The sequence below is a fragment of the Seriola dumerili genome, unplaced genomic scaffold (genome assembly GCF_002260705.1).
Source record: "Seriola dumerili isolate Sdu_G_001 unplaced genomic scaffold, Sdu_1.0 BDQW01003310.1, whole genome shotgun sequence".
NCBI classification, from domain to species: Eukaryota; Metazoa; Chordata; class Actinopteri; order Carangiformes; family Carangidae; genus Seriola; species Seriola dumerili.
Window position 1 is genome coordinate 25,172 of NW_019177565.1, and position 13,438 is coordinate 38,609.

The 13,438-nt window shown below is 44.2% G+C and overlaps 1 protein-coding gene across 2 annotated transcripts in view; it reads left to right on the top strand.

Annotated features, from left to right (window-relative positions):
• nebl (nebulette) overlaps nt 1-13,438 on the top strand; it is a 65,098-nt gene that overhangs the window by 2,516 nt on the left and 49,144 nt on the right. For both annotated transcript variants that reach the window (XM_022769520.1, XM_022769521.1), the window contains exon 2: nt 900-994. In XM_022769520.1, the coding sequence (XP_022625241.1) occupies nt 900-994 (95 nt within the window). The remainder of the gene's footprint in view (nt 1-899; nt 995-13,438) is intronic.

The following is a 13,438-nucleotide window of genomic DNA, read 5'->3' on the forward strand; positions in this document are numbered from 1 at the left end:
TGAAACAGTGAAGTTGTGATCTGGACAGTTTAACAATGAGCTGTCAGTTCTCTCTGGTGGACAAACATTATCGTTTTCCATAGAAACGTTAGAAAAGATTAACCTGCATGAATTACTACCACCTCCAGACTCTGGTTCAGCCTGGTGCAACTTATCGATGCCATGTGGATTTGCATTCTGACACACCATGCTCTGTCATCACAGTGAAGCACGGGATAATCATAGAACGCATACAACCATGTTAACATCTCAAACACATAATTTCGTGCTGACTCACTCCCTAAGGATTTGAATAATCCTAACGCAGGACAGATGGAGGGCGATCCAAACTGGATATTGAACAAACAAATGTTTGGCAGTGAGCTGACTTTTCCTCTGCAGTCTGTCGCATTCTGGTCTGACTAGATGTCAGTGTTCGTCCGGCCTCCTACTGTATGTGTGTAGCTCGTGTTTCATGCTGTTTGATCGACGGGTGGTTGGTTTGTGAGACGCACTGAGCGGCAGATACAGACACTAAACTAAGGAACCTAGAAAACGGTCAAAGTGCAGATTGAAGCTTCATCCTTCACCTTACAAAGCTTTCAACCAAATCTCATGGACTTCCTTAGCGCGTGGAGTCGTTCGGTTGTCATGGAGATGGTTTAGTTGTTAGCATGTGGTTATGGTCATGTGATAACAGGTGGTTAGAAGAGGTCGGAGCCAGAGACCATCTTCGGACAGAAGCGGTGACAACAACTAAACCGTCTCCATGACGACAGAACAGCATCATCCAGGGAAGGCTGAAAGTAAGTGGACCGTGTGGACTCGTCAAACCCAATACTGATCTGTAACTCTCTGTGTGTGTGTGTGTGTGTGTGTGTGTGTGTGTGTGTGTGTTTGTGTGTGTGGTTGTTCTCCAGAACTGGCACAAAGGATGTTTCCACTGCGAGGTTTGCAAGATGACCCTGAACATGAAGAACTACAAAGGCTACGACAAGAAACCCTACTGCAATGCGTGAGTCCACATCGCTCTCTCTCTCTCCTAATGTAACACTTAGGTCTCTCTCACTCGCTCTCTCTCTCTCCTAATGTAACACTCAGGTCTCTCTCACTCGCTCTCTCTCTCTCTCCTAATGTAACACTTAAGTCTCTCTCTCTCTCTCTCTCTCTCTCTCTCTGTACAGTAAGAATAACACCACATCCTGCTCTAATCTATCATTATAATAACTTTAATGTGCGTATTGTTTGTTGTATATGTATGAACTGTCTCTGAGTGGAAACACCACCCACTGCTTGTAGCTGCTGTGTGATTATGTGTGTCTGCTTCCTGCCTGCAGCCGCTTCTTATCATCAAGGTTTTTATAGCAGCGCTGGTTTTTGGTTTTTGGTTTTTGGTTGGTTTTGGTGGTTTTTGGTTGCGAGCCCAGCCCTGCTGCTGGTTCTGCACCGAATCTGTGCATTTTTCTCCACACTGCTTGTTATTATCTGTACGGTATGATAGACAACACTGCCACTTATTGCCCTTAAAGAATATTTAGCTTATGGCCCAACCCTCATAGACACTGGTGAAAGGAGGCAAAACTTGGATCTGCGTTTGATGGATGATGGGAGTAAATTATAGCTTGTGCTGTGGTAGCATCTTAAAGGGAAGACTGTGGCTTTGACCTTTGAACTTGTTACTGTCAGTTGCTTGTCATGTCAGCGATCTGAGAGTGGAAGCTAACTTGACTTTTGTGCATCTAGAAGAGAGCATCACCCACTCATCTTAAAACATGTGCAGTTAAGTGTTGCTGTTTTTGTCCTCTCTATAACTTCCCCCTACACACACACACACACACACACACACACACACACACACACACACACACNCACACACACACACACACACACACACACACACGCTTGTTTAATGCAGGAGAAATTTAGAAAGATAATAAATACCTGAGGGGGAACTGAATAGTTAATTTGTTGTTTCTTGTATTTTGTCACAGAAAAAGTTCCAGCAGAGACGAGAACAAAAACACACTTTGTCCATCAACCAGCACTGACTTAATGGCTCCACAAACACACACACACACACACACACACACACACACACACACACACACACACACACACACTTGTATATATGCAGATACACAATCTCACAACAGTGGACTTAATGGCAGAGAGTGGTTTCAGTGACCTTTGACCCTGTGAGGTTAAAAAGGCGTTTCCTCCCAGCTTGTGGAACACACCACCTTTGTTTCCACTCAGACCCCCCCCCCTCTGCCCCCCCCCCACGCCCAGACGTCCGCGCCCCCGCCACGCCACCAGACCCCCCCCCCCCCCCCGGAAAACACAACTAGCATTGGTATTAACTTCCTGTGAACTAGGCGTGACACGGTGGTCATAGTACCAGGTGCAGCAGTGAACAGTCTTTTCTTTTCTGCAGTTGAGGAAAAGTTCAGACCTCTGTGTCTGTAACATGAATAAACAAGATTTAGAAATTATAACTTGTAACTTTTTTCCTTTTTATTTTTCAGACAACCTGAATCTGCTGTTGCCGCCGAGGTTGTGTGTATATCTGATTTTAATTTTTGATTAGGATTTTGTCTCCCAACGATTATGAAAACGAGATAATCGAGATAAAATAATTATTGTGCCGCATTCTGTTTCGCAACAAAGCCCCCCCCCCCCCCCCCCAACACGCACCCCCCCCTACAAAAACCATCCCCCCATCCACTTCCTGGTTACGTTTGGGCGTACCTTAACAACGTATGTAGGAGTGCGTCATCTTTCTGTAAATAGTCCAGAGAGACCACACTCTCATATCTTTAACTTATATCATGTACAACCAGAAAAACGACATGGACACCTTTTGTTTTGAAATCTGTTTTTTTCAGTAGCTGCGTGGTGTTTCCAAAGTCAATGAGTAATCGTTTTAAATAACTGATCTCAATATGGATCAAAAATAAACGTGATAATGATTTTTGCCACAGTCGAGCAGCTCTAATTATCAGTGAGTTCCTACTATGTGGAGTATGTGTGGGTTGGTAAGTTAAGACCAAAATATTCCTGCCTACAAAAGTGACTCAAACCTTGATGAAGCTTTGAGCTCAGACTCATTTACAGGTGGTGCACACCCCAAAACACCTGTACGTGCAGTCTTTTGTTGAACATGTGTTGTGTTGTACATCCTTGGAGTGTGTGTTAGTCTGTTGAGGAGTGTGTGGAGCAGCGTTTCCCACAGGCTGCAGTTCATGTAGCTGCTGATGGTTATTGATGACTTGTTGTTAATGTTTCATCAACTCTGACTCCACTAACTCTGAGCTCAGTGTGAACTATAGATGAACTAAAGTAGACCAGATGTGTTGTTCTGCAGATTTGTTTCTGCTAAAAGTTCACATATATCTCTGACACAGGGAGAATCCTGTGAGCTGTCAGCATTTTACATTTCACTCGTCTCACATGTTGCGGTTTATTATATAAAAGAGAGAAGTAGCAGACGACTCGGTTTCTCCTTCAGTATTCACAAATCTGTGGGTGAATTCAGGTCAACCCACGTTCCTGTCTCACTGGAGCTAATGGCTTTAGTGTGTGTGTGTGTGTGTGTGTGTATGTGTGTGTGTGTGTGTGCTTGCCTTCTGCTGAAGAATGTCACAACAGGGCATTAGGGACCTGCAGGGTTATTTATTCCACTTAACACGACTGCTTTAAAGACAAAACGGAGAAACTGAAAGGTTTGATGTGGACTTTCTAAAGTCTAGTCCTTTGACTTCAAGGTCAGAGGTGACTCGGTGATGTAATGTGATTTATATGTATGATATTATTTTGTGGACACAATAAATATCAGGTTTCAGGATACTAGCATGCGAACGAAGGTCTGTGTCCATGTGTAGTGTGATTATAGATCAGCTCTAGCTTCTATATTAATACTGTGAAAGTATCAAAGCCTCAGTCCACAGAGAAATGCACACAGCCTGTATTCAGAAACTGAGCCTTAAAACCAGCCGTCAGGACTTCTGGAACTTTGTGATGTCACAACAAAGCAGTCACCAAGCCCCGCCCACCTGGACCCACCATCCAAACCTTTGCAGGATTTGGTTTCTCTGAGTGTTTTTACCTGAAATCTGCTGTATTTTTATTGGATCACTCAGAAAACAGTCAGCCAATCAGAAGAGAGGATCAGAGCCAATGCATCTTCTTATGGATCAAAACTTAAAATAAAACACAGGAAAAGTGTAAAAATGTGGGACCTTTTAATATTTAGAGTTTTTTGGCTTCTCACACTGAGTAAGTAGTTTCAAGGCTTCAGTTGTGATGGATATTTGTCATTAATATTTAAATTGACTAGTTTAAAAATGAATCAATCATCAATATATAATAAGGAACCTTAAAGAGAAAATTTTGGATGTGAATCTTCCCATCAAACATAAAAGTGTGAAAGAACAGAGTTTAATCAGTTTCTGTGTTTAAAGGGAAAAGAGAGAAAAAAACAAAGATAAATAAGATCCGTTTCCTCAGTTTTCTGAATCACTGAGGAATACATCAGTTCTCCTCTGTGTCCGAACAGTTACTGTGACAGGTTTGTTTACTGCAGACTTCCTGCAGGGATCTCTGACTCCACAGTGACAGTTGTGCTTTTGTACCTCAGTGTCACATGTAGCGCTCGGCGCACAAACCAGCGTCCTGTAATTAAAGAGTCTCTTTACGGCTCCGGCTCCCTCTGACGCTCGTTGTTTTTAGTGCAACAGAACTGATGTGTGTTGTGAAAAAGCCCCGTGGTTCTGTTTGTCTTGGATATTCGTGTCATGATCCGTCTCCATTGTTGAGCCGCGGCTGTGGTCGACTCTGTAATGACAGCGATCACATCTGAACTGACGGCCTCACGTCTTCACTCTGTGACTTTCTACCAGGGCTGCACAACATGCAGATCATGTGATTTCAGTTGGAAACATGTTCCTTTACGTCTGGAGAATATGATTTGAAATCTGTGGCGTCTCTGTAGCACCACAACACTTATGGTGCAAACAATGCACAATAATGTGACACGTTTTTCCTTTATCAAAAAAACCCTGCCATTTTTTTGAAGCTCATGTGATTTGGACATTGCACTTGGCTTTATTGTGATTTTGATGATATTTCCATTGATTGTGCAGCCGTCACACTGGCACCTTTTAGCCGCGTGTTTAGGTGATTCTCCGGAGCACGCCCCAGACTAAAGTTGTGGAAACCTTGGAATGTGCCAGGGTTGTGCCAGTGTACAAGCTTTGTTAGCCTGAGGCTAACGGCTCGGTTAGCCTCAGGCTGCAGTGTGAAAAGCTTATTTATGTCTTTGAGGTCTCATTGAGACGTGGGATTTTGTCTGTGCTTGGAGACATCCTGAATGTTCACATGGATCAAGCTGGTGTTTATTAATTACACTCAGGCTTGATTTTAAACTTGGGGAGCTGAGCTGTGAGGGTGTCAGTTCAGGGGGAACGTAAAGGTCGGTGGATTTTATGGTCATGGTCCCGTGCTTCTTAAGATCCAATCTGCAGGAGGGGGACAAGTGGGCAGAAGGATTACAGAAGCACATGAGCCACAGCTAACACACACTAACACACTCTAACACACAGTGTTTCCTGACTTTATTAAAGCACTGATACAACAAGGTAAATGGTTACACACAGGTAATATTCCAGGGAGGATGCAGACCTCATGGTGTCAGTTCTCACACTCCGGCCTCACAGTTTCCTTAAGGTGAAGACATGCACACACACCGTTACACACATATACAAACGTATGGATTCCTATGGCAGGTCGTGAGTTTTAATCTGTAGTGTATGACTGCCCTCTGTGGCCCAGGATGCCCTTTGACCTCTGAGCTGCACCACAGCTTTCCCAGACATCTTTTACCCTGGTTTGAACGGAGAAACTTTTTAACACAAACAAAATTGTCCCTAACAAACTGTACGTGTGCAGGAAATGCTAAAATAATGATGTACGGTACGTTTATAATGTAGCAGGAGTTAGAGGAGAGGTGTTTCCTCTGCTTTAAAATAATAAACAGCAGCAGTGACTCACTCGCTGCAGAACAGAAACAGGCTGACGACTAAATTCACAGCAGGCGTCTTCCTGTGTGAGATATTTCTGTTTAATTAATTTGCCCTTTATGTTAATTAGTAATAATCAAAGCTGCTTATGTAACGCTGCACACCAGCAGCTTGTACGAACATGACTGAAGTTTTAAAGAGGTCACTTACTCTGGCTCCTTCTCCCTCTCTCCCTCCATCCTTGTGTGTGTGTGTGTGTAAATGTGTGTTAACATGATTTTGACATGTCCCGTGCATGTTAACAGCCTTTTAGCAGCTCAGATTGTTGTGATAAAGACCGTGTTGTTATGTAACGCAGCTGCCCACATAACCCAGATTGCTCCAGTCTCATTGAGCTCTTCAGTCGCACAGAGAGAAGAAAGTCTAACTCTCTGCTGCTTCACTGAGGCAGGAGAAAAGCAGGACGGGGAACAGATCCTGCATCAGCTGTAGGATACGAGCGTCATTTGCAGTTAAGGCATCTTAGCCTCTTAGTGAATGAGTGAGTGAGTGAGTGAGTGAGTGAGCAGGTGGAAGATGAGTGTCTCCTCTTTAAGTGTAGATGGAGGCATCAGTCATAGAGGAAATACCAAAAGCTCCATGGCTCTGCTTTGAGATATTAGTTGTATTGATTCTGTATTGAATCACAGCTACTGGAAGCTTTGCAGCTGACAGTAATCCACGTCTCATGTCCGCTTTATGGGCATGAAAATCTCTGTGTTGGATCCTCAGTACAAAAGTTGAACAGTTGTTTTTGAGAAGTCAGCTGTGTTTTTACCACGTGCACCTCTGGAAGAAGCCAGCACTCACTGAGCTGATGATTCTGCTGCATGCCCTGCAAACAGCGAGCAGAAACCTGATGAAATATTCATTCGCTTAATGAGGAACTACATTCTTGTTGGCGTATTATGTTAATATATTTTTCCAGTAATACACAGCGCACTGTGTGTTAAAAACACTGTTGAGTGTGTTGTGAGCTGCCCCTCAGATGGACTCTGTTGATTTCCTGTTTTCAGCATGATTCATGAAGTTTTTAAAGTCTTTACCAGCTCCGTCAGTGTCGTTCATGCTGCTGGTCCCAGCGGGAAAAGTCAAAGGCTGGATTTCTTTCCCAGTCCGAATTCTGTTCTGACTTTACCAAGATGGAAAATCCTGCGAGCTGCTAAAGGCTCCAGCTGGACTCAGAACTGGTTTTTCTTCTCCGTGTTTTCATCAGTGACGGCTGCAGTAGACGTGATAACGTTAGCTCACTTGCTGTTGTCCTTATTTTGAATTTGTTCAGCAAATGCTGCTATCGCTAGCTGGCTAACTGTCAGCATTGCCGTGGAGCATATCATGGCAATGCTAGTGCCGGCTAATGGTTGTGTTTAGCTTGTTTTTTGTGCACACAGGTTAACTTGATTCAGTTGCAGAGGATTAAGGCCACGTACCACATGGGTTCAAATGCTCTGTGCAGCAAGTCTACGGTTCGATTCCCGACAGGCCGGACCATTTGTGGCATGTCATTCCGCTTCTCTCTCTCCCTGCACTTCCTGTCTGTCTCCACTATGCTATCGGGTTCGGGTCTGAGAAATCGCTGCTCCATCTTTCAGAGAAAGAAACAGAGGAGAGGAACTGAAAGGAGAGAGTGGAGACTGAGAATAAATCTGACTGTGAGAAACAAAGATGGTGGGTGCGGCGTGTTGAGAGAGGAAGCTGCTGAGAGATACGACGCCGGGAAACTTATGTAACCCTCCGTCTAATCTTTTATGGTTCGAGCTGAGAGTCTGCTGAAAGGAAAAGGGGGTTTAGGAAAGAGAGGCAGATACAGAGACAAAGACAAGAGTTAAATACAGTTTTAAAAAAATAAAAATAAATAGAAGTGTGGAGGATTTGAGAAACAGAGAAGGACTGGGAGGCTCAGTCATCACCACCAGAGCAGAGAGAGAGCCAGGAATGAGTGGATGAAGGGATGAGAAATGGCTCTATTGAAGGCCGGCCGAGAGCGTTACGCATGAATGAGTGAAGAGAAAGACGGAGGACAGTGAGGGGAGATCACTGGAGACAGTGTCGTGGTGTTAGAGGGACTGTGTCTCTATAAACAGCCCTGTGATGGGACGCTTCTCCGTATTCTCTCCGGTCAGACTCGTGTTGTTTTTCTCATCCTAACGCTCCGTCATGTCGTGGAGAGGCGGCGTTGTTGGAGGAGGAGGAGGCTCTCAGGAGGCACAGTTACACTTCTCCTTCTCCTTCAGTCTGTTTGTTCTCAGGTCTGTTCCAGCTCTCCTCCTCCTTTTACTTTCTCTGTTTTCATACAGTATGTGCTGCTTTCTTCTTCTATCCTCCCTCCTTTTCATCCCCTCTCTTTCTTTATCTCATCCACTCTTGTTTTAACTCCTTTCCTTTCCTTTCCTGTCTCCTCCCCCCTCCCCTCCCCTCCTCCTCTGTCAGTATGATAGAGATGAACTGTTAAGGCCACTGAGGACGCCGCAGCCTCGTGTCTCCTCCTTAATAAAGACGTAAAACTCCTTTATCAGACACTACAGTTTGCTGAGCGAGACTCTCGTCTCCATGCACCGGAGACAAAGGTCATGTCCACGCAGCGCTAACATCACCAGGGGGTGTGTGGTTAGTAGAGACAGAGGTTTCAGTCCTGTGATCATCCAGGTGTAAACACCAGGAAGGCTGGAGGAGTCCTTGAATTCCAGGTTCAGGTTAAACACTGCGAACAGCAATTTCTTCAAATGGAAGAAAAAACAGGGGAGAGAGTCGAAAGCAAAAGATGAGAGGATGATAAAGGGAAGCGGGGCGGGTGGAAAATTGATGTGACAGAGTCATGAAAGAGACGAGCTGCTCCAAAATATGGGAACAGACCCGACGATTAGAGAGCTGAGATGATTCTGGGTAATTAGATAATAGATCGGTGTGTTTCCCTCTCAGGAGGCAGGATCATTTATACCTCTGTTAACAAACTCTTCACTTATAACAAATTCTCCTCGTGTTGTTTCTGTTTCTTCAGTCGTGTTTTCTCTCTACTCCACGTCTTGTCCTCTAAGTCACCGTTTAACTCAGAAGCTCCTGTCCTGAACTCCTCTAATCGCAGCCGTAGATCAGCCCAGCAGCCGGCTATTAAATCCTCCGGGTGATAATATCTCTCACTTAAATAAGCACAGGCTGAATTAAACTCTCCCCATTTGTCATGGCCTTTTATCAGGGGCTGCCACCAACAGAAAAGCATGAGAAGTGATTATAAGCAGTAAATGCTGGAAATGAAGGTGAAATAATTAAACATAAGTCAGAGAGGAACTTTAAAGTCTGTCGTACTCACAGAAACTCTAGGAAGCATTGAGTTGGTTTGGTTTTTCTTTTTGGCATTGAAAGGAAACGATGACAGTGAAGGTGAAGGTGATTTAATCCTGGTGGCTGCAGTGATGTGGCATGTGAGCAGATACAGTGTTCCCCCACTGCCACACACACACACACACACACACACACACACACACACACACTGCATTTGTGAATGCCTGGGGGTGTATAGATGCAGCAGTGTGTCTAATGTCAAACTAGGCCACTGGTTGCAGAGCGCAGACTCGCAGCAGGGTGGACCGAGCGATCACTGTTGGCTGTTTCTGTGCTGATGTTATAAAACTGTGTAACTGACGGAGCGCTGAAACAGTTTGTCAATGATCGATTAGCAGAACGTTAACTTGTGATAACAGATTAACTGTGTAAGTCATTAATAAATCAGTTAACTCGCAGCTTGTTTCCACTTTATATCTTTGTAAACTGATCAATCTTTGGGGTTTTGACTGTTGCTGGGAAACTGTGATGGACATTTTTCACTATTTTCATTTTCTTTAAGATTCGAGCTGCAACTAACGATTGTTTAGAGGGCTGGACGATATGTGAGAAGAATCGTATTGTGATTATTTTGGCAGATATTGTGATATTCAAATGTTCAATGTCCCCGACAACTTCTGGTCTCATGTAGACACTTGTTAGCAGCCGAGACGTGAAAGCTTAAAGAAATCAGGACTGGGGAATTTACTGATGTATTTTAATATTGTGGAATAAAAGGTGAAGGTGTCTTGAGCTTGTGTTAACCACAGACATTACACAGGAAGTGCTAAAATGCATCTCATTTCTGTGTTTTCAGTCTTATCCCTGCAGCCCTCTTTGTTGTACACAATGTGTGTGTGTGTGTGATGACTGACCTGCTGAGGAGTGTGTGGCGTTGATCGGGTCACAGAACTTGAATAGAAACGAATCTTCTCTGCTCCACTTCTCCAGACATAGAGGGAATATTTGATTTCCTGAAATCTGAACGTCTGTAAAGCCCCACTCCACGACTGTGAAAGCAGCGGCAGTTATCTGGACGAAATCACAGACTGTATCTTTAAATAATTAAGTAACGACCCTGCCTCCATTATACTGCAGCAAGTAGTGAGTGTTCATTTCTAATTCTGCGGTGTTTCAGCACAAATACAAAATACTGTATCACTGATGTAACTGCATGTAAACTGTGACTCATACAGTCCAGAGAACACGTGCTTTGTTGTGACAGTAATAATCCGGTGGACAGTAGATACAGTGTGTTCCCTTGATTTCATGTTTCTCTGTTGTGCCGCTGAAATGTCAACAAGGTTCGTAAGAGCCAAGTCTGTCCTGAGCCCACACTGAGATTTTCATCAACACCTAAGCAGGAAGATGGAGAGCGGCCAGACTGACCGCTAACACACACACACACACACACACACACTCAGCTGTCCTTCCTGCTCTCTCTTCCTCCCCTTCATCTGTGATTCATCAGAACATCGTCCATGTTGCTTTACGTCAGTTTGTTTTGTGTGACGACGGTTACTGAAGAAACCAAACCGTTAGTGTCGGAACACGTGGTGCCGTCTTCCTGTCTGTGTTGTTGTCTGTGTTGTTGAAGGACGGAGGTCTGTGCTGTCTCTGACCCCCCCCCCCCCCCCCCCCCCCGGTCATGCAGCCGATGTGGTTTCAGCTGCAGCGACAGCCATGATATCAGTCTCCTGCTCTACCTGGCATCAGGACGGTCACATCACAGGCTGGAGAAAAAGAATGAAGCATGAAGCAGTTTGAAGCTGTTGTTTTAGTGCGTCTGACACATTTTAAAGATATTTAGGTAAATCTAAGTATTGACTCGAGCCTGGTGTCAGCAAATATCCAATATTATCCAATACTGTACTTGATGAGGAAAATCTGCTGACTGTAAACATTGTACAAGTTAAAATCCCAACTCATAACAACAAACATGAGGTTGCTTCTCTTTGGCTGGCGCGCACACACACACACACACACACACACACACACAGCTTTGTGTAACTGAATGCTCAGTTAGATTTGTGTGCGTCACTGCTGCTGGGAGAGAGGGGGACTGTCGTCGTTTGGCAAATGCCACGGCAACGTTATAGACAATGGTAAATCTAAATCTGTATCCACAACACACCCACTGCTCTGCATCTCACACACACACACACACACACACACACACACACACACACACACACACTGGTGTATTGTAAATCTGGTGTTTTAACCGAGGAGTAACAGAAAGGCAGGATGTGTCTGAGGGTATTACTGGACACAGTTTAAAGGACACTGTGTGTGTGTGTGTGTGTGTGTGTGTGTGTGTGTGTGTGTGTGTGCTCTTTAATACTGCATGTGTGTGTTCCTGTTATTTTGGCAGAGGTTATATTTAGCTCATGTCGTAGATGACGAATGATGAGGTATGAAACACCTTAGTGTTTGTTAAGCTGTGTGTGTAATTAGTTTTTATCCTTGAATTTGTGTTGTGTGCGTGTGTGTGTGTGTGTGTGTTTGTGTGTGTGTGTGTGACAGAGAGAGACACTCTTAAGAGAAACTGTTACATAAACACATTCAGTATTTCCAGCTCTGTTCAGGTTTAATTTGCCGATCATTAGCACTTGGCTCCAGCTCAGCTCTTTGCATTGGAAGCTTTTAGCTTCACTTTTGACTTCCTCACTGTAATTAACTCCACGTTGCTGCCGGCGTTCATCATCAAGGTTGCAGCTTATTCGCGTTAAATACAAATTCATTCAAAGGGTAAATTAAAACAAGTGTTGGAGTTGAGATCAAAAGCCTGGCGGTGCGTTCAGGCTCAGGGTTTCATTTCACTGAGGATGTGGGAACTACTGAAGCTGACATTCAGGAGGTTTCTGCCTTCTACTGAGTATCGCTGCCGTCAAATGGAGCTTGTGGTTGCGACACTGGAAGTTGTGGTGATCAAGTGGTTTCTGTGGGACTAATAAAGGAATAGCTTAGCTTAGTTTATCTTATCTTAGCTCATCTTTTCTAAATTTAGCTTAGTTTATCTTAAGTAACACTGCTGCTAGGCAACGGCAACATGGACACCGAAATACTCCTTATTATTAACGTTACTGTTTACGCCTTGTAGCCGCAGAAGCTAACAGTTTAGCAAGCTAGCAGGTGCGTAATGTAAGACAGGAAATGCAAAGGTAGGTAAAGATGAGGCCGTTGGAAATATCAACATCCTCCTCAGACGTATTATAGGTGAGGAATTCTTGTGTAAGAGGCATCCCTCTGATTTTACATGAGACGTTCTGTTTATTATTGATCGTCAGTGCGACTCATGAGGACAGCTGTGTAATCCAACCTGTCGAAGGCGTCTGTGGCTCCTGAGGTTTGAAGCCATCAGGGGGAACTCGGGTTTAGCTGCATCACAAACACAGGGTGTGAAGTTTAAAAGATTTATATCCAAGCAGAGAGGAGGCTAATGAAAGACACTATTGTGTTGCATTATGGGAAGTGTAGTAAGGAAAGGTCAGGATACCTGGGCTTCTTCAGTAATGATTCTTGCTGTTTTGTTTTTAATGGGACTCTTTCTAGTCCTCCATCTGATGAACACTAGTTTTAGTGGTTTGTACAGATTCATGTTGTTTCACAAATGTGACATTTGTCCATTAGACCCAGATGATGTAAAGAACCAAGCAGACAGGTCTGTTTGTCTCCTGCAGGCGCCTGGATGTCAGCTGGCCGTTAAAGACTCCACACAGACTCAGTTATTGTCCCGAGCTGCTTGTTGAGCCAGCACAGGGTTACCTTGGCTAGCTGTGTGTGTGTGTGTGTGTGTGTGTGTGTGTGTGTGTGTGTGTGTGTGTGTGTGTGTGTGTGTGTGTGTGTGTGTGTAAAATATCACACAGAGCCGGTCTTTGTCTCAAAGGATTGGGTTGCACCAAACGAACAAAGCATCCATGGTTGCCAGTAGCGACGGGAGCAGGTGAAGTGAAACTTAAGGACGAAATTAGTTTGTGTGTGTGTGTGCATGTGTGTGCGCGTGTGTGTGTTTATATAAGACAAAACTAAGAGTAGCAGAAGTGAAACAACACACACACACACACATATCATGTTGTGTTTTT